Source organism: Plecotus auritus, assembly GCF_963455305.1.
Source record: "Plecotus auritus genome assembly, chromosome: 8".
Taxonomy (NCBI): domain Eukaryota; kingdom Metazoa; phylum Chordata; class Mammalia; order Chiroptera; family Vespertilionidae; genus Plecotus; species Plecotus auritus.
In genome coordinates, this window is record NC_137782.1 from 143,814,932 (window position 1) to 143,836,862 (window position 21,931).

The 21,931-nt window shown below is 38.7% G+C and overlaps 1 protein-coding gene across 1 annotated transcript in view; it reads right to left on the reverse strand.

Moving 5' to 3' along the window:
• Positions 1 to 21,931, reverse strand: part of EML6 (EMAP like 6) — a gene marked incomplete at its 5' end in the record, with an annotated part of 220,528 nt that overhangs the window by 75,202 nt on the left and 123,395 nt on the right. The window contains 4 exons of the mRNA XM_080685637.1: positions 5,720 to 5,813; positions 15,228 to 15,333; positions 16,316 to 16,502; positions 18,656 to 18,811. Of these exons, the coding sequence (XP_080541763.1) occupies positions 5,720 to 5,813; positions 15,228 to 15,333; positions 16,316 to 16,502; positions 18,656 to 18,811 (543 nt within the window). The remainder of the gene's footprint in view (positions 1 to 5,719; positions 5,814 to 15,227; positions 15,334 to 16,315; positions 16,503 to 18,655; positions 18,812 to 21,931) is intronic.

Genomic DNA, 21,931 nt, shown 5'->3' on the forward strand with positions numbered 1-21,931 from the left:
AATACACTCCTAAGTGTATTATAGCCACTAGAATGACAGACAATAATAAGTGATGACAGTCTGTTAAAAATTGGAACCTTTACTCATTGTTGGTGGAGATGTAATATGGTTTGGCCACTTTGAGAAATATTTTGGTGGTACCTTAAAATGTTAAACATAAAACTACCAAATAATGCAGCAATTCCACTCCTAGCTATAAACCCAAGAGAAATTAAACATACATTTACTCAAAATCTTGTACACAAATGTTCACAGCAGCATTATTGCCAAAATGTGGAAACAATCCAAATATCCATCAGCTGAAGAATGGATAAATAAATGTGGTAGATCCACAGAATGAAATATTATTCCGCAATTAAAAGGAATGAAGTACTGATATATGCCATCACACAGATGAACCTTAAATATTACGCTATGTGAAAGAAGCCAGTTATGAAGGACCTCATATTGTATGACTCTATTTACATGCAATGTCCAGAACACAAAAATCCAGAGAGACAGAAAATAGATTAATTAGTGCTAATGGGTGTGGGGCTTCTTTCTGGGGTGGTGAAAGTGCTCTGAAATTTGACAGTGGTAATGACTGCACAACTCTGTAAATATGCTGAGAACCACTGAACTGTACACTTTGAATGGGCAATTGTATGGTATGTGATTTATTTATCAATAAAACTGTTGGGGGGAAACAACATGAATCTAATCAAGGCTGTGGATCTAACTACCATTTATAGGAAATGCAGGGAATGCCTGAAATGCTCCCAGGAAGAATCAGTCAAGCTTAGAGGCCTAAGAGAGAGGAACCAAATGCAATGCCTGGGCCTTTTTTGAATGCAAATTTGAACAAATCAACTCTCATCTTTGAAACAATCAGAAATGTTTGATTATGAATTTGGTAATAAATTAAAGAAATTACTATTGCTTTAGTTAGTTGTGATAATGAAATGGTGGTTTTACAAAGTGTCTTTTCCTCATAGAAAGCGGGCAGACAGCTCTGGGAGGGGGCAGTTTGTGGGGATGGAGGAGTTGAGCAACAACAAAAAAGAGAATTCATGGACATGGACAACAGTTGGTGATTGTGGGGGTGGGGGAAGGGTGGTCGGAGGAGTGGAAGAGGGTATAGAGAGGGTAAATGGTGATGGAAAAATAAATAAATAACTGTAAAATGAGAAAATAAAAGGTGTCTTTTCATGTAGAAATACCCAATGAAGTATATACAGGTCAAATGGCATGATGTCTTAAATTTTCTTTAAAATATTATAGCAAAGCCTGGCCAGTGTTGCTCAGTGGTTGAGCATCAACCTGTGAACCAGGAGGTCACGGTTCAATTCCCAGTCAGGGCACATGCCCGGGTTGTAGGTTCAATCCCCAGTGTGGGGTGTGCAGGAGGCAGCCGATCAATGATTCTCTCTCATCATTGATGTTTCTATCTCTTCCTCTCCCTTCCTCTCTGAAATCAATAAAAATATATTTTTTAAAATATATTATAGCAAAAAAAGTAAAAGTAAAAAATGAGGGGAAAGAGAGTTATACCATTAGTAGGATGTTGTAGCTGGATGATAGTTCAAGGAAGCTCATCATGCTATATCCTCCACTTTTGTCTCACCTTGAAAACTTCCATCATAAAAATTTAAAAGAACTGATCAGAGCATCTCCATACCTATTATGTGGGCCCTGCTGCAGTGAGAGCCAGGAATGAAGGAACTGATTTTTGAACTTCCTCTTTGTTTCTTTGAAAGTCAAAAGTGAAGCATGAACACTAGGGACAGGCTACATCACTGGATGTATTGGGAACAATCAGGACAGAGAGAAAAAAGCTTAGATAAAAGAGAAGAGAAAATGTTCTTAATACAAAGTGGATAAATGAACCAGATCACTATAAAGGACATTTAAGCATCCAAAGATTTCTTGGTTGGAAGAAAATCCCCACAGATCTAAATCATTAATATACATCTTAGAGAGAAGATGCTAGAGAAAACTGAAATAAAAATTGAAGGCAGATATATTTTTTAAATTACATTTCCTAGATAGAAAAAAAAGCATTGTTTTGTTTGCTGGTGTCTGTACAATGTCAAACATTTAGATAGAAAAATCTTTTTTGAGAGCACTTTTTAGTTTCCATCTAGTTTATTGGTATATAACACACAGCAACGTGGCTAAAGTTCTAAACTGACCAATGATGGCATGTAAATATTTAATGTCCACATCTAAATAAAGAACATTCATGGGGTACCTCTGTTGTGTGTGTTTTATTTTTCCTTTAGACACTCGTTAAATTTGTAGAGAAGTTGCCTACAACTGTGTAAGAAAAACAAAGTGGAAAAGTTTCTGTTTGTAACCGAGAGAAGAATGCAAAAGACTACTGCTCTAATACAGAGCAGTTCCTCATGCCTGAGTCATAAGTAATCCACCACAGAGGGCCACATGTTAACCTCTATCCCAAGCACAGGGGAAGGAGAAAGGAAAGCACTTCTAGAAGCCAAGGGCAGTTGGCTGTACCTGGTGAGTTGCTTTCTAATCTTCTATTCCCAGGCCTTTCATTTGCATAAAGGTCCAGTCCTATGTGTGATTTTGCTTTCTCTTTCTTTGTAAAAGTAGCCCTTAACAGGAAGACTGAATGTCTGATTTATATTCCATCTCTAAAAAAAGATTTAAAATGGTGTATAACATAGAATAATATAGAGTAAGCCAGGTAACATAAATTAGAAGGCAGTGAGATGATATTTTAGGGAGCTAAAAAAATGCCAGTTACAGAGCAGTATACATTCTATCCCATATATGAATAAAAATGGATAGAAATACTAGAATATATACTAAAGAATATATGCTAAAATGTTAGCCATAGTTATGTCTGGGTAGTGGAATTATGGATAATTTTCATTTTCTTCTGGGTGCTTTATTTTGCTTTCTAATTTTTCTATAATGATCATGTATTATTTTGAAAACCGAGAAAAGATTAATAAGTATTATTTTAAAAAGAGATACACATTTAAAAAGTGAGAAGAAAAGGTGTGGGTTTGTTGTGCAGGAGACTTTATCATATTCACTAAATGTAGGTAAGGGTAGGGGCCTAAACAGCTCAAACAACAAAGCTAATATAGAAATGCATGCTCTGAGGCTCCACATACCTGCTCTCTGTGGGCCTACATTGGTCCCTAAGCTTTCTAGTAGCACAACTATTTCACATTAACAGTGACAATATTCTTGTTACACATCTTCATAGCTGTACCTTTTGCCTAAGATCTCTGCTAAAACCTCTGAGATGAAGCATGTCAATAATAATTAATCAATGGCCCCCACAGTCAAGTCCCCAGTGCAATGAAAATCCAAATAAAGGGGCATAGAAGCACCTGATTGTCTCATTAATCTGCTCTGATTGACACTGATATTGGGCCATTTAACTACTGCCAATAGAGACTGGCCTTGGTTTTTAAGTGAATTACTTGTATATTAGACTAAAATTGTAACAACCTTTAAGAGGGGAAAAAAGACTAAAAATTTAACTTGTAATGGAGATGACTAAAATCATTCATGAAAAGTAGCAAAAATCTTCAAATAGATTGGATTAAGGCTCATAAAGATCTTGTATTAAAAACTCTGAGCCAATTCTGAATTTTGCTAAGCCAATAAGAAGTAGATTCATTTAAACATTTGCACAGCAGAGGAGTGACTTCTGAGAATTCAGTGCTGTGGGGGTGGGACACCTTAGCCCTGGGTGTGCCCTCATAGCTACTGACTGTGCCCCCTTCTCCATGGGGAAATCTCACCTCCTGAGTGAGGGCGTGTTCTAGAACCATCACCCTGCCAGAAGCGGGTCATTGTGAAGCCTTGCTGGTGACGATAAGAGACACACAGTGCTAAGTGAGGGGCGTCACCGAGTCAGCCACTCTGAGACTAACCCGGCCTCTCAGGAGGATGCTGACTCCCGGAAGCCAGGTGGTACCATCAATGGAGGATTACTTCTGTTTCTTTGTCCCTTCTCTCCTGCCTCTGTTTTTTTTAATTTTTATCAATTGAAGCACTCTAACTTAAGGCCAGAAATAAAATTTTTATATTTTCCTGGTTACTTATCCTATAAATTTTATTCTCGTTAACATTATATAAATAAGCACTTATATAAATATTCATTATTTATTTATTACTTTATAACCTGACACACTTCCAAAGAATCTAACGATCCCGGAATGTCCTTCTTGGAAAGAGCACTGGTTACTGTTACAATTGCCAAAATGCCCTCCGAGGGCAGTTCCGCGGTGTCCTGTTTTAGGGATGTGACATAAGGTTTGGGAGCAATTCCGAAAATAAACTGTGTTATTAACATCATGGTATTAGGTCGTGTTGTATTAGTTAAATTACATAGAATGCTATCACCATGCATACCAAGTATATACTTTTTCACATTAATAAGTATCGCTTTCTTCCACTTCTATTAATGCCTCTAGCATGCACCTGGTGAGCCACCCATCACTGCAGAGGGTTTTCAAGCAGAAAAATTGAACTTCTGGATTGAAGGCAGGCATGTGCTTTGCTTGAAATTACCTACTAATGTAGATGGGATGTTATCAGAAACATTAAGGTAAAATTCCATTCATTTGTCTCTGAGGAAAGCAGAGCTCTGAGTGGGACCTGCACCTGAGTGCCAGAGGGTGACACAGCAGCGAGGAACAGGACGAGAGACCACGGGAAAACCACGTGGGCAGGCGAATTTATGAGCGGCCATTTGCTGCCAAGAACACCACCTATTCAATAGCTGCCATCAGAAAAGCGGCTTCTTTTCTCCCAAGATGGTCAGCTGGAGTCCTCAAGGCTCCATCGACTCCTCCTCTGAGTCTCCAGCAATTTACAAATCTTCATTCATTCAATCAAATTGCCAAAAAACGTTCCCCCCACTTAATATTGTGGAGGGAAATATCAATGTAAAAAATAAGTACTGGGGTTCAAAACTATTCATTCAAAAATGATTTCATATTGCAAAATAAGAAGTCGGTGAATGCAGGGAAGAACTAGTAGAGAGGCAAATGGATAACACGCCTTGGGCAACAAATTGTATTGCTGGGCCTTGGCTGCCAGCTATTTTGACTTCTGACCACTTTTGGCAAAGAGCTACGCCCCGTGTTAAGTGGAAAGTAATGTGAAGACATCGGGCTGATTCAGCAGGGAGGGAGACTGGGGTGAGGGGAGGACAGGTGGTCTATAAACAGCAGTCAGTCTTGAAAAGTCTATTTATAAGATGGGAGATTAGGGAAACAATTTGCCTGCTTTGAAAGCAAGTGGCAGATGCACAGGTTGGGGCCTCCTTTCCAGCACGCCACGGCCTCATGACTAATGGGACTTCTGACTCCAGTGACACTGACAACCCTCCACCAGATGCTAAGACAGCGGAAAAACAAGGGGCAAGCACAAGCTGAGAAAAGCCGCTTTCCTCCCGCTCGTAACAAACTTGGATAGAGATAACGCACGTATTACTAAAAGCAAAGTGATGAGTAACTCTCCGGAGAGGATTTTGGAATTTTCCAATTCCCCCGAAACAAACATTCACTGCTGTAGGTGAGGCTTGGCACCGGGAAATATATATAGCAACGTGTTTTCTCTTGGGTGTTAAGCCTTCTATGCGAATTTCATCTGAGTCTGAAGATGAAATCTTACCAGAAAATGAAAACTACTGACCGATACTGAAGCGTGATAATCAGCAGAATGCTGTCAGACCTCGGCCGCTTCTTACCTTGTTGTGGCTATCTTTTCTCCCTTTTTCCAGTCCCAAAACACAATACTGTGAAAATCGTCTAAACCAACCGACACCAGACATTTTCCATCGGCTGTATGAAAACAACACAAACGTCAAATAACTCATTTCTTCAATGAAAAACCGAAACATTTTATATGCTGTAAAGATGAATGAGAAATTGACCTTAAGATCATTATTAGGCTCAAATACATTAGGAGTATCTTATACTAAAGGGACCTCACTAAAGGAAATGCATAACTAGTAACAGTTGAGCTACTTATCGCATAAAAACCGGTTGCACAGTAACTGGCTGCTGAATATAATCCCTGACCCAACATTCCAGTCTTAAACACAAGGCTGGGGAGCCACTCAGGTAAGTCAGGACAACCCTGTCTATTTTGGGACAGACAAATCTCATGACATTTACTGGAAGAGCCATTTGGCTTTGTGACTCAGTCTACTTTCAGCTCTAAAATACTGGGTTCTGTTAACCCTCCGAGATAAGAGCATTTAGAAACTAAATTTTAACTTCAAAAATTCTTCTAAAAGTTAATTTTATAATTTAAAAAAATTCTAATTTCTTAGTTTCCCTATTTCAAACGTAGTATGCTTGTTACAGGACATTTAGAAAATATGGATAGAGGACATTTTATAATCATCCAAATTTCTAGGCATACATTTGATGTATATCCTATCACTTTTTTTCACTACATAAATGTGCTTTAAAAAAAACAAAACCATGCCCTAACCGGTTTGGCTCAGTGGATAGAGCGTCAGCCTGTGGACTCAAGGGTCCCAGGTTCGATTCTGGTCAAGGGCATGTTCCTTGGTTGCGGGCACATACCCAGTAGGGAGTATGCAGGAGGCAGCTGATTGATGTTTCTCTCTCATCGATGTTTCTAACTCTCTATCCCTCTCCCTTCCTCTCTGTAAAAAATTAATAAAAATATTTAAAAAAAACAAACCAGAATCACAATGAACATACTATTATCTAATCTTTTTTCATTTGTTATAAACATTTTCTTTTAGCATTAAATATTATTTATAATATCAATGGCTACTGTAATTTAGTTGTTGAGGTTGTTTTCTAAAACATTTAAAAATATATGTAAAATTAAATTTGAAATCAAAATAGCTCATTTGCTTTTTCCCTTCAAAGCAGAAGAAAAGTACAGTTGGTAAGTCTTTCCTTTGCTGTCTCCTCACAAAGCTAGATTCCCAGGACAAGCGCTCTGGGTCAGCTGTGCGGGGACAGGAGACAGGTGACACGCTCACTGTGCATCCGCTCAGCAGGTGTCTTCTCTGGCCATAGAGGACCAACAACATTAGGGCAAAGAAACACAAGCAAGTGGTAAACTGCTTCTCCCCAGTCCATTCAGGGTCTAAACTGGCATGATTTCAAAGGCAGGCTTGGGGTAGATACAAAATCTGGGTTTCCGGGAAAAATGAGGGAAGCCCAGTTAAACTGGAATTTCAAATAAACAAGGAATAATTTCTTAGTGTATGTCCTGTATAATATTTATATTTATACTGCATATTTATACTGCCTGGGACATACTTGCACTAAACAAAGTATTTGTTTATATGAAACTAGAGGCCCAGTACACAAAATTCATGCATGGGGGGAGGGGGTGGGGGTCCCTCAGCCCGGCCTGCACCCTCTCCAATCCAGGACTGCTGGCTCCTAACCACTCTCCTGTCTGCCAGCCTGATCACCCCTAACTGCCCTCCCCTGCTGGCCTGATCGCCCTTAACTGCTCTCCCCTGCCAACCTGATCGCCCCTAACCACTGCAGCCCTGCTGTGTGGGTCCTGGGTGCAGGTATCCGGCTCCCTCCTCCCTTCCTGTCAGAGTCTGGGGCACGCCACGGGACTCAGAGTCAAGTCCCCACCCACCCATGCACACCTTGAAATCACATGAGACCCAGACCCAGCGAGCCCCAACCCCATTGGGCAAGACCCAGACCTGGCCGGCCCCAACCCCATTGGGCAAGACCCAGACCTGGCCGGCCCCACCCCCATCAAGCCCCGCCGGCGCGTCATGTCTCCGGCCAGCGCCGGCCAGGGACACAGCCTCCTGCTGATCGGTTGTTACAGCGTGAGGGTGTGATGACCATTTGCATATTAGGCTTTTATTATTATAGACTGAAATTTAATTGGACTTGCTGTTTTTTATTAGCTAAATCTGGCAACTCTCCCCAAAAGCTGACCAGTGCCCAACCTGTGAATGCCCTTGCCTGTGCCAGAGACCCACCCTTGCAACCACCTGGGAACAGCAGTCTGCTGCTTTTCTGGAGGAGGAAGGAGTATAAGAGCCTGGTTTAACAAGCCAAATAAATCCTCCCCAGTCCTTGATGACCACTACATATAAGGCAAGGATCTGAAAGTTACATGAATCCTTTCAAGCTACTAGGCCAGTGGTCGGCAAACTCATTAGTCAACAGAGCCAAATATCAACAGTACAACGATTGAAATTTCTTTTGAGAGCCAAATTTTTTAAACTTAAACTTCTTATAACTCCACTTCTTCAAAATAGACTCACCCAGGCCGTGGTATTTTGTGGAAGAGCCACACTCAAGGGGCCAAAGAGCCGCATGTGGCTCACGAGCCGCAGTTTGCCGACCACGGTACTAGGCTATCATAGTATTACACGAAGACATTAACACTTACCTAAAGGGCAAAATCACCACACATTATAAGCAAATGTGTCTTGTAAATCACAACTAAATGATAAATCTTTATGCTTAAATGTTACTAGGCTTTAAATTGGGCAAGGTCTCTTTTTATAAATTTGGGAGAAGGGACAGGTAAGGGACTTCCTAGTCATTACCAACAACATTGCTTTTCCACACGTCTTGGCAGGGACTCATTATGTTTCTATATTAGCATGCCTTTGTATTTGGTGATTTTATTTGTATTGAAGTCTTCTGTCTCCCTTTTTAGATTATAAGCTCTTTTAAGGCTTATAGTAATTATATCATGTTTCCTTTATGATCCGCACTCTGAGTTGGTTTTCAAAGCATGCTGATGATACTTGGTGATGTTGAGGAGGAGGGAGAAGATAAAGAAAAGTGCATATGGATGGTATGAAGGGAAAGGGAATGTACTAGGTTACATAGCAACACATTTTTGTTTTAATTACAATTACTTTCAAAAACACTGCACAAATACTCAAGGTCTCTTTTTTGCCTTAATTCGATATTTTGTATTATTTTTAAACCTGCATCGCTATTTTAATATATTCTTCTTAGACTACAAGCATCCACACACTTAAGAGGATAGTTTTTAAAGTTTTTCCCTTTTGAAGAAGGCCTCAGGGTAAGTTGATTTTCATGGATTTTTAAAATTAAAATTTCTGCAAGTCCCTATCAGCTTGTCCTCACCGTTATGACACTTTCCTATCCCTAGAAGGCTATTGTGACTATGAGTAGCAATGGAAGACACAGTCCAAAAGTGGAGGTGCCTCAACACTCTACCTCTTCTTTTATGAGAGTGACTTTTCCTTTTTTTTTAAATTTCAATTAAAAAAATTTTTTTGCATGGCATTTAGGATATATTCAATAACAATTCTAGCTATATTAACTTCATCAGATGGAACTAAGAAGGACAACGATATAGCTCCTTGTTACTAACTTCTACTCTGATGACAGGCTGTGATGCTGGCTATTCAGGCTGAACTCTGAGGTCTGGCCCTGTGAAATCTTTTCTAGACTTTCTCCTTCCACCTCTCCCAGCCCAGAAATGAATTCGAAGTGCGAGCTTAAAAACTTACTCACAAGTCTATATCAGAATTTTCTCTCGTCTATCCAAACCAACTCTTTGTTGTTTTTAACCCAAGACTTGGTCATTTTTTTTTCTTTTTTAAATTTCTTTATTAAGGTATCACATATTTGTCCTCATCTCCCCATTCCCATCCCAAACCCCTCCCCACACATGCCCCCACCCCTCTGTTGTCTGTGACCACTGGTTAGGCTTATATGCATGCACACAAGTCCTTTGGTTGATCTCTCCCCTTTACCCCCACCCTCCCCTACCTTCCCTTTGTATTAGTTTTAGATGTATGGCATAATACGAGGACATTTATCCGGCCCGCCAGGTGCCGCTGCTTAGCAGCCGACTCGTCCCAGGCCTGCAGTGTGCATAGGAATTTGTTCATAGTTGTTTTTTTTAAACTATAGTCCGGCCCTCCAACAGTCTGAGGGACAGTGAACTGGCCCCCTGTTTAAAAAGTTTGAGGACCCCTGGGTTAGACAATCATATTCTTTACAAAGTGTCCCCCTGATATTTCCAGTACCCACCTGGCCCCATACATAGTTATTACAATATTATCCTATATAATAAAAGGCTAATATGCAAATGGACTGGACGGCAGAATGACCGGTCCCTATGAAGCTGGGCTCAGGGCTGGCGAGTGCAGTGGCGGTGGTGGGAGCCTCTCTAGCCTCTGTGGCAGTGCTAAGGACCCTTCAGGGGGATGTCTGACTGCCGGCTTAGGCCCACTCCCCACAGTCAGACATCCCCCTGAGGGGTCTCGGACTGTGAGAGGGCACAGGCCAGGCTGAGGGACAACCCGCCCACACACACACACCAGTGCATGATGTTGTGCACCAGGCCTCTAGTTAACTATATTCCCTATGCTGCACTTTACATCCCATGAATAGTGACTTTTCTTGAGTTGTGAAGGTTTCGGCTATTTCAGCATACTACATACTTTGGAAATATAAATTTGGCTACCTTTCAGTTTCTTCCCAGTTTTCATTCTCCCCCACAGAGCTGGACTTAGCTTTGAAAATCCATTGTTCCTTGACTAGTTTTGGGTTTATTTTCAGCCATATTTTTAGAGCCTAGATAATGCTCTTTCAAATCTTTCCAGTCACAGTATGTATTAATTATGGATATTTTGTGACAAAGTCCAGAAATAATTCTAAGGCACTTAATGTCAACAGTAAAGGGCAAATTGGAAAGAGAAAATTTTTATTCAGACAATTACAAGTTGGTCCCTGTACTTGAAGCTCATAAAAAATGCATGGTGTTTTTCTTTTCCAGAATTCAACACAATGAAATCAAATTAGTCTTAGAGGTGCCCTTGTGGAACATCAGTATTATTCAATGAAGGTTTTAAAAATATGAGGATATTTAGTTTAGAAAATAGTTATGGGGCTGAAAGTTTCTCTTTCTAAGCTGGTTTTCTATTCATGTGGAAGCACAGAAACAAAGACGGCTGTTTTCCCTCATCAGTGATGATAAACTCACAAAGAGAAAGAGTTGCTCAATTAAGTGAAGCAATCCTTCTTGTTTACATAATTTAGAGTTATGGATTATGTCGTAAGAAATGTTTTTGATTAAAAATGTCTTATTTTTGTTTGCTTTGGAACAGTGGCAAGAGTAGATTAATCTAAATCCTTATGCGTAACAGGCATTTTTTGTTTAGTTTTCACATCATTTGCCTATTTTGTACTTCCGTGACAATTTTTCCTCTAATAAGAGAAATGTGCTATCAGTATGTTTCCACATCACCTCCCAAAATGAGCTGATTTGCACAAGACAGGTGGATGTGAGGTACTGGGACACACAGATGGGGCCACCAACGAGCTGACAATAATGTGGGTGCCCTGTCTACATGGTTAAGCAGGGAATCTAATCTCCTCTCTTAGGATATTGACTTTTCTATCAGTTTTCAAAAGGAAGGTATAGTTGCTCCTTTTGAGGTAACTGTGTGAGTCAAGGCTATTCTAGGTGAACTCCAAGCATGATGCTCAGGCCCAAAGTTTACACCCGCCTTGGTGGAAGGCAGGGGCAGAAGGCAAGAGGACTGAGGAGGGAGCACTCCCCACCCAGACAACCCATCAGCCAGGAGACCTGGGTTCTAGGGCTGGATCTGCCACTGTTTGACTTTTTCTCTGGGCCTCCATTCTTGGCCTGTAAAGTGGTGCAGGAGTCAAAGACTAAAGTTGTATTGTTACCCAAAGTACCAGCAATAAAATTAAACCAAAGAGGCCTCAGCTCACACCTTCAGGAGGTGCCATCGAGACCACAAAGGTCAATCAACCCCCACAATTCATCTTCATGTAACTACTCAAGGTGACAGATCAAGCACAAGAGACACTAGTGAATGTTCTTCCTGAATAGTCCTTCATATCAGTGCATTCTAAAACTACCAACTGGTTTCCTTAAACTCCAAGACAAAAACCTCATTTTGCACAATCAAAAATAACACCATTGCTGAATAAATGGGCTCTTTCCCAGTGACTGTTACCTGGGAAATAGAGACTGTATTGTTAACACTGAAATTATACTTTTAATGCAGGATATATTTCATATCTAGGGATTTCTTTATTTGCCCAAGATGAGAATTGGAAGCAGTGAGAGAATCAGCTTCTCAACCTCTCCCTAGAGTATCTGGTTTCTCTCCCCCGCCACTCGCCCACTCCCCCAAAGATCTGCAGGGCTGCCTCATGAGGGAAAGATTTCCAAGATCATTTCTTTCTTTCTATCATTTTTATTGATTTCAGAGAGGAAGGGAGAGGGAGAGAGTCAGAAACATCAATGAGAGAGAATCATTGATCGGCTGCCTCCCACACGCCCCCACTGGGCATGTGCCCTCAACTAGAATCGAACCCAGGACCCTTCAGTCCGCAGGCCAACACTCTATCCACTGAGCCAAACTAGCCATGGCTCCAAGATCATTTCTTGATCCTTTTTCTATAAAACTACTAAGCCTGGAAGAGATGTGAGCTCTTAGAAATTCAGAGACCAAGTTACTGGGTACCAGCTTACTCACTCATCTCAATTAATTAATGTATTTGATCAACATTCCTCTAATTCCTTTCTCTAATGGTATTTAAATAACATGAGTTAGTTCTTTTGATTCTTCTAAATTAAAAAGAAACAATCAATTCTATGGAAAAAAATCTAATGATGGTTAAATTCTATTTATATTATTCTAAATTTCTTGCTACTCTGTTTATATGCTAATACACACACATACATTTTCAGATGCAATCAGTGAATAGGTGCTATTTTGAGTTCTATTTTTCTTTTACTTGGTACATAGAAATATGTATGAAATGCACATAGTCTACATACTTGTCATTTTGAATTATAGCTTTTATTATATGGTGCCAAATTGTTTGCTAGAATTATTAAGTTAATTTTCAATGCTGCCAAAATATGAATATATTAGATTCTTTATAAACTAGTCCACATTTAGGTTTTATTATTTTTATTTATTTTTGCTACTTTAATGGGGTATCTTACCACTCTTTTAGAGCATACTTAATATTATTTTTATATTAAGTATACACATATATACCTGCTAGCAAACTTAATTTTAGAAAAAGGGAAATTTGGCCATTGAGAAGTGGAACTATGAAAAATACAGAAGTAAGTATTTGGAGTAGAACTATATTTGAACTCAAATTAGGGATTCCTTTAGATTTTACTGCTTTGTCAAGGACAGGTGGCACACCTATTATAAAACTGTATGTCCATCAAACCTGTGGAAGTTTAAGACTTTGTATCCGTTTATTGGGTGTGTTATCTGCACTTTCACCTAGCAGGTGATATGCCAAGAAGTTCTCTTTTCCTCAATACTCATGCCTTCTCTACCTCAGATGCAAACTGCTTAGCTTTGATTTTTACTAATCCAATAACCACAGAAAGTATGATTGTAATATCGATTTAACAACTCACATTTGTAATTTAAAGTATGTGAGAATGTGCATGTCATTAAAAAACACCCCGAGCTGCACCATGTTATTGGTTAGAGAATAAAGATAACTTTCACCCCAACATGGTGAAAATATGAAGTTCCAATAGTAATAGTGAAAGTAAAAAAAAAAAGTATATTAAACAAAACCTTATTTGTTTACTCATTCATTTATCCTCACATTTTTAAATATATATATTTATTGATTTTAGAAAGGAAGGGAGAGGGAGCGGGAGAGAGAGACACATCAATGATGAGAGATAATTATTGATATGGCTGCCTGCTGCACGCCCCCTACTGGGGATCGAGCCTGCAACTTGTGCATGTGCTCTTGACAGGAATTGAACCTGGGACCCTTCAGGCTGCAGGCCGACACTCTATCTATTGATCATAACCAGCTAAGGCTATTCTCACATTTTTTTAGTAGCTTTTGTGTCCATAACACTACATATGTTCAGTGGCAAACAGAGATGAGCTGTGCTGCCCAAGTGGCTTACAATATGTGAAGGGCATAGAAGATGTCAACATTAATAACTACTGTACCACATGGACTCTAAGAGCAATGACAAATGCGTTAAGGGATGCAGAAGAAGGGGTACATTATTTCTCCCAGGAAGAATGGAGGAGAAAACTTTCAGCTTGGTCTTAAAGGATGGTAGGACTTGAATGGCCACATAGCGACAGCATGAGCAAAGGAACCCAGGCAAAAAGAACAAGGGTGCATTTAGTTTCACAGTTAGGTGGATATAAAGGGGCATGAATGGGTTAGTGGGTGAAAACACTGCAGAGGAAGGCTGACCAGATCTTGGAAGGCCATGAATGTCCCGCCAAGTGATCAGCCCTGACTCAGACAATCAAGGGGAGCCCATGTGGTGGCGATACACCTGTGCTTCCAGAAGACTCCAGAAGTGTGCAGTATGGACTAGAGGAAGTGCCAATGGGAATCAGAGACCAGCAGGACTACCATGGCACAGATGAGAAGAGGGTTTGAACAAGGAGAGCAGAGAGTGAGGGACACAAGAGAGAAATGGGTTGTGCAGTCATGGAACTTAATGACCAATATTATACAAGTTGCATATAGTAAACATTTAATGGGAGAAATAAATTATAGAATCCGTTTTCCGTAGAAAAATTAAGAATTTTTTTCTATTGATCTAATTTCTACCATTGGAATTATTCAAATTTTCTGGGTAAAAACACCTTTTGCAATAGGTCCTCAGTCTCCAATTCTAGTTTAAGGAAACGGCCTCATTCGAATGAAAATTATAGCCATCAGTTGGTATTTTTATAGTACTGTGTTCAAACTTTAAATTAAAAAGATGGAACCTCAGTTCGATATTTCAATGTGAAATATATTTCCAAAACCCATGTTGTCAAGTGGCCCTCTGCCAAGAATTCGCAGCCCTTGCTCTAGTTCTTTACGGTTTAAACCGCTAGTGCTGGGCTCCCCCTTATTGGAGAGTTAAAATTGATGGTCTGAGTCACTGCCAGACATTTGCAACCAAGTCTTTCAACAGCAACAGCTGCTCTGGATTTCAAATCGCTCAAGCAAATGCAGAACACAGTGCGAGCTTGGGGTAACGACTTGGGAGAGAGGAAATGAGGCAGACGAGGAAAGGACGTGTAATCTAAAAGCCACATTTCTTTATGAGGTATTAACATATCTGATTTCCAGCCTAAGACTGGGAGCTGATATACCAATAGAACTCAACTAAATAAGGGGTTGTTAGAAAAAGAAAAAAAATCCTCAAAATAAATGTAGAACTGTTTGTCAATGACCAGTGGAAAACGGGCTTACCTGAAAAATCGAGTGCACACACTCCTCTCTGATGCTGTCCTTTCAATAGTGACAAACACTTCAGAGTTTGCGTGTCCCACACATGAATGGCAGCATCTCTTCCAACCTTCAATAGCAGGATGAGTGTGTTAATTGCTCATAAATTATAATAAGAATGATTCTGTTCTGTAGTCAAATGCTGCAGAAATAGTTGCATGTCAAGTCTCAGAATAGTTGTCTCCTGTTAACTTTTGACCTTCATGCAAAAGTTTTTCTTGGAATCCACTTAGAAACTACTAAGAATCAGTTAACCTTTAGTTAAAAGCCCACGACAAAACTGAACAAAAATGTAATCTGTTCACTGGAAGAAAAGAGTACAAAACTGAAAATACTGTTGACAGTATTACTACTTTACCAGCAAGGTAATAAATGTGAGTTTAACAGATGCTATGTTTACTAAGCAACTCAATCCCTTTCCTTTCCCCACACAAAATGACTGAACACAGGGTTTTGTTTTTTTAGTAGCTTTTCAATTATAGACTCAATCCAAAGTTTAGACATTCCAAAATGGTTCAGATAAAATTCAAAAAACTTTTGCATGAAGGTCAAAGGTTAACAGGAGACAACTATTCTGAGACTTGACATGCAACTATTTTCTTTGAAATGCAAAAATATAAAATAAGCCAAAATTCATATGACTAAGTTTTTAAAAAATCACCAGATGTTATAGTAGTATGAAAAGATGGTTCATTCTATAAACATTCACTGAGTATTGAGCACCTAGGATATATTAGGTACCAAGTACATAGTGATAAGGAAAGTATATTAAGACTGCACATTCATGAAACTTACATTATTTGTTTCAGTTCATTCTATTCACAGATAATTCATGTTAAGGTGATAATCTCTTGGAGGCTTCCCAACAGTGTTAGAAGGTATTGGCTGATTTTCCCACCATCATGAAATAATCTAGCATTTACTACATCTTCAGCTTCCTGCCTCAGGCTTATTTCTACCAAGTGTTTCTTGAAATTCTAATATATAAAGTGGATTCAAAATTAAGCCCTCCCTCTCTTTGGCTAGACCCGTCTCAGAGGAGAGGTATATACCTGCCCAGTGGCCACGTAGTCCTTCACTGGATGGATGGTCAGGCTGAGAATGTCATCATCGTGCCCCAGGTACAGCCGCTGGGCGTGCTGCTGCCTGTTGTACACGACAGCAACCGCAGCGATGTGGTAGACCACTTCTCCAGCTTGCGTGTAGAATAGATTGTTCCTACAGTCGTAGCCTCTGTATCTGAAGCACGGGTCCAAGAAAGGCACAGCATTTGAATAAGCAGTGAATGAACGGAGCAGCAGTTGTCAGAAGGTAAAGCTGGCGTAGGGACATGCACAAGTAGAAACCTAGGTGGATGCATAGTTGCTTAACTACAATGTTTGGGGAATGAGGACTTCTGAGGGCCTGGGATGGCTTTCTGAGGGGAAAATGGGCACGGGTCATTTTAACAGAATCTGTTTCCAGATCCTCGGCTACTGTATATGCTCTTTCTCAAAACTGACCAGTCTGACAACACACCTGTGGCAGGCAAGATGCAGGCTTTCCTTTCCCACCTCCCCTTTCACAGTTACCTTCCTCCCACTTTAGGAAGTCATTCCTCTGGTCCATCTGGACCCTTACGATGGTGTATTACCCTGGAATGTCAAAGCTTCCAGGGACACCAACACAAAGGGACAATGTACAATACAAGTGTGGATGTTGAAAGTGAACAACTCCAAGGACTAGGTGAGAAGTCCTTTTGCAAGTTAAGTGATTTCCAATTTATTTGCTTTTAATAAGTTAAAGTGAGATTTAATCAGATCATTAGATGACATTTTATGTGATATATCAAAATCACAATATACATTTTTGGCCTGTAAGTCAAGAGGAGTTTAAAGAATTGAGTAATGTAGCTATGATAAAACTGCTCCCATTCTGACTTATTTATGTGAATAAGTTTTCTCAATGCTCACATATATTAAAAAATGAAAAACCGAAATAGACTTAATGCTACACTCTGTCATACTCCAGTAGTAAGTATGCATATATGACTACATACCTGAACTCATTGAAAAAAATCCAACTTATTAAAATCATTTTTACAATATTTTCATAATCTATGTGTACTACTAATTGTGATAATTCAAACTAGAAAAAAAAATTAACATTTAGAGAGGCATTGTGCAATAGAAATGTTATGTGAGTCACACAGGTCACTTAAAATTTTCTGATGTTAAAAATATTAAAATAGATGAAATTTATTTTGAGAACATTTAACCAAATATGTCTAAAATATTATGTCTACATGTAATCAATATAAAACATTTTAACAAGGTATATTACTTTTTTCATCTTAAATCTTTGAAATCTGGTGTGCATTTTACACATACAGCACATCTCAACTGAGACTAGCCACAGTGCAAGTGCTCAGTGGATACCATACTCAAGAGTCCCCGGTTTCTGGGAATTAAGTTTAAATCAAACTGCCCAGGCCAGTGTGGCTCAATTGGTTGGGCATTATCCCATACACCAAAAGGTTGCCAGTTCAGTTCCTGGTCAGGGCACATGCCTGGGTTGCAGGCTCGATTCCTCACGTGTAGGGAGTAGCCAATCCATGTTTAGCTCTCTCACCCTCTCCCTTTCTCTCTCTAAAAATCAATAAAAAAAATTGAACCTGTAGATATTTTTGAACCTATAGCAGAAGGTATGATAGGGTACAATAAAAGATTTACAAGCATAAAACATATTACGATAGGGTAAAATTTTGTAGGAGAAGTAGAAAGAAAATCTGAGTTCAAGGAGAAATATGAATGATAGAAAATGTCCTTTCACAGAAACACTTGTTCACATATTTTTTAAATTGATGATGGTGGGAATCAAATTCTATCTTATTAAAATCATTTTTTACAATATTTTCATAAGCTCCATTGGTTCCATTTAAATGAGGGATGCATTTATAAAACACTAGATGTTATATTCCTCACAACCATTGACAGTTTTGCTGAAAATTTTTGGATTTCAACTTAAAGTTTGGAAGGTTATATATAATTCTCAAACTTGGAAATGATTTGGCCATATGTTTTTTGAAGAACACATTGTCCTACTTGGAGCCAAGCAAAATAGAGCAGGAGTTATGGGAACAAAGAAACCAGAGATGGTGGAGAGAATGAAGTAAAATAACCATGAGGTGCAGTAATATATGCATCATGGAAGTATATAAAGTATAAGAAAATCTAGACACACACATTGTGATGGCCACAGAACACCAACTGAGAAAACTGGGCGCAGACTAATGATTAAAATAGTAATCACAGGTAAGTGCAAACTGGAGAGAAGAGCCTGCCTGAGGTGGGAAAGCACAGAGAAGGGGGACATCCTTCGCCTGATGCTGAGGCTGGTGACAGGCCACCCACCCGTGTATGAACTGGAGTTTCAGGCTGTCCTCGGGAGCCTTTTCTCGTTTGAGGAAGGGCACTGCATGGTTTTTCTCTTTACTTTGTTGCTTTAGCTGAGGTAGATCTTCTTTGTAAACCTTAAAGCAAACAAATACATTTAACTGAGGCTCCTTTCTTCAGGTTTCAAAAACAGTATCTTGACCTTCTCAGGAAGTCTTTAATTGTAGGAATCATATTTTTGAGAACATGAGGCTTAAAATGGTCACAAGAGACAAAGAAGCTCATTATATAATGATAAAGGGGTCAAGATTAACAATTATAAATATTTATGCACCTAAACATATAAAACACATTCTAAGAGAATTGAAAGAAGAAATAAACATAATACGGTATTAGTTAGGGCTGTAATACTCCACTCTCAACAATGGGTAGATCAGCCAAAGAATCAGTAACGGAACAGGAGACGTGAACACCAGAAATCAGACAATCCAACAGACATACATAGAACATTCCATCCAACAGCAGCAGAATACACATTCTTCTCAAGTGCACATGAGACATTTTCCAGGACAGATCATATGTTAGGGAATAAAAGCAATCTCCACAAATTCAAGTAGAAATTATATCAAGTATCTTTTCTAACACTATGGTATGAAACTATAAACCAATAACAGAAGGAAAGCTGGAAAATGCACAAATATGTGGAAATTAAACAATACATTTGAACAACCAATACATTTGAACAACCAATGGATAAGAGAAGAAATCAAAAGGGAAATAAAAAAACATCTTGAGACAAATAAAAATTGAAATAACATTCCAAAACTTTTGGGGTGTTGTAAAATCAATCCTAAGAAGAAAGCTTGTAGATATAAATGCAAACATTTAAAACAAGGAAAAGATCTCAAACAACCTAACATCATACCTTAAGGAACTAGAAAAAAGAACCAACTAAGCCCAAAGTTGAAGAGGGAGGGAAATAATAAAGATTAGAGCAGAAATAAATGAAATAGAGACTAGGAAGCCAATAGAAAAGGTTAACAAAACTAAAAGTTGGTTTTTTGAAAAGATAAACAAAATTGAGAACATACGATCTCTCTTCTAATAAACAAAACTAACATATCTTTTAAATTATTGGGGGTTAAAATAATTTTTTTCTTAATTTGATATTATGTTTAAGTAATTTATATCCTGAAAATATGGTATTAATTTTTAATAAATAAAGAAAACTATTATAGGTATAAATAAAATTATAATTTCTTCTAAAGCAAAAAATCTCGAGGATTCTGACATCTGCAAAATGTGGACTTTGAGAATCATGGTGATCACTCTTTGGAATTATTTGTCTTTTCATGGCCTCATGCATCTTGACAGATCAGACTCCAAATTTACAGCAAAGCTCCTGGTCTAACTTAGGACCTACAATGTGCTGTTGACTGAGAAGACATTTCCTACAATTTAAAGGTACATAATAATCAGTCCTGGCTGGTGTGTTCAGTGGTTAGAGTGTTGGCCTGCACACCAAAGGGTTTCGGTTTTGATTCCCAGTTCAGGGCATGCATTGGAGGCAACCAATCGATGTCTCTCTCCCCCTCCTTCTCTCCATCCTCCCCTCCCTTCCACTCTAAAAATCAATGGAAAAAAAGATCCTCTAGTGAGATTCAACAAAATAAAAAAGGTACATAAAAATCAATCTTTGTCTACCATGTATTTAAACCCTACTACCAAGAGATATCCATTTAACACACTGAAAATTAAATACAATCTATTAATAATTTCTCATCTTCTTAAAGGAAAGTTTTCATTTGAAGAAACTACATTGCTAAAAACAAAATCTATGAAATATTATAATAAAGCCCCTGTTTAGGATTTGACCAAAACCCTTTTTTAAAAGGAGGTCAGAAGATATCTCATTACTGTTCTATTACAGGTGCAATGAACTAAGCTTTTAAAATCTAAAGATAACTATTCATCTGAACTCATGATGCTTTCATCAGCACACCAACTACTTTAGAGCACTGAATTCTAGTCTCGGAATTTCTACTGCTTATTTGAACATCTCAAAACCTCTGTGGGCCTCAAATTCCCACCTGTTGGACAGAAATAAAAATCCCTGCTAAGGAATAACTCAGGAATATTGTGAACATAAATCAAATAACACAGTGAAAGCTTTGGGAAGGAAGATGTCAGGGAGAATATATAAATCCTAGGCACAGATTTCAATACAATTAAAGACTTTTCATTCTTTTACTAGCATCCTTTTATTAAATAAAAATTTCCCAACTAAGGAAATTTGTTTTTCCTCCTCCTAGATTTTATGTTCATTTTGCTTAAATTCCATTTCCCTTTATATCAGGGCATAATGTTGTTTAGTGTTTGTGTGGTATTTGCACATTAATAATTTCCTTTCAAAGCCTTATCTTTAGTAGCTTCATTGCGTAATGCATTGTACCAATATACAAACGGATACAGTCATGAATTTGAAACAAGCCATCAGTTGAATGGCATTTTTACTGAAAAAAATTTTCAAACACTGAATCCATGAGTGATGATTATGGACTGAAAAAAATATATATCATCTGAAAATCAGTACACTCGGTGCTTATATAGAGGCAAAGCCAAGTAGGACATAGAATGTGCACCTTGGAGAGAAGCCCAGATCTGCATTCTTACCCTGACAATACAGGCGATGTGGATGTGGGCAAATTACTTAACCTCTCAGGGTTATCATGGGGTTGAACTTGGTGTATGTAAAGCACAGGATATGGCCCCACAGAGACACACAAAACGTGGCAGCTGTCTGACAGCTGCTGGGTCTGAAACCTGAAATCTTATTCATTTAGTGTTCATGTAGAGTATCTGCTTCACATACCTTCGCTAAATGACAGGAAGAGAACAGAACCCCTAGTTATTTCCATAACAAGGTAATGTGTGTCCAGACACCCTGGAAGGATTGCTCTGTTTAATACTTACTATGGTTTCATGCTGAAATAAAATGGCTACTTAAAAAAAAAAATAAGGACCCAATTTGGATGTTATTGCCCAACTTTTTATACTAGAGATGATTTCTGACTGGAGTGATAATGTGCATTGTATTTGGGCTTTTACTTTACTTATATGGATAATAGTCTCCACAAATTAAGAAAGAAACCAGGATAACAGCTCACTTCAAACTACACCTAAAAATATTTTTTAAGAATATGATCAGGTAAATGCCTTATTTTTAATCTATATTTAAATATAATAAGTGTTCAACACCTGCCCAGTGTTTTCCCAGTGGTTAGAGCATCGAGC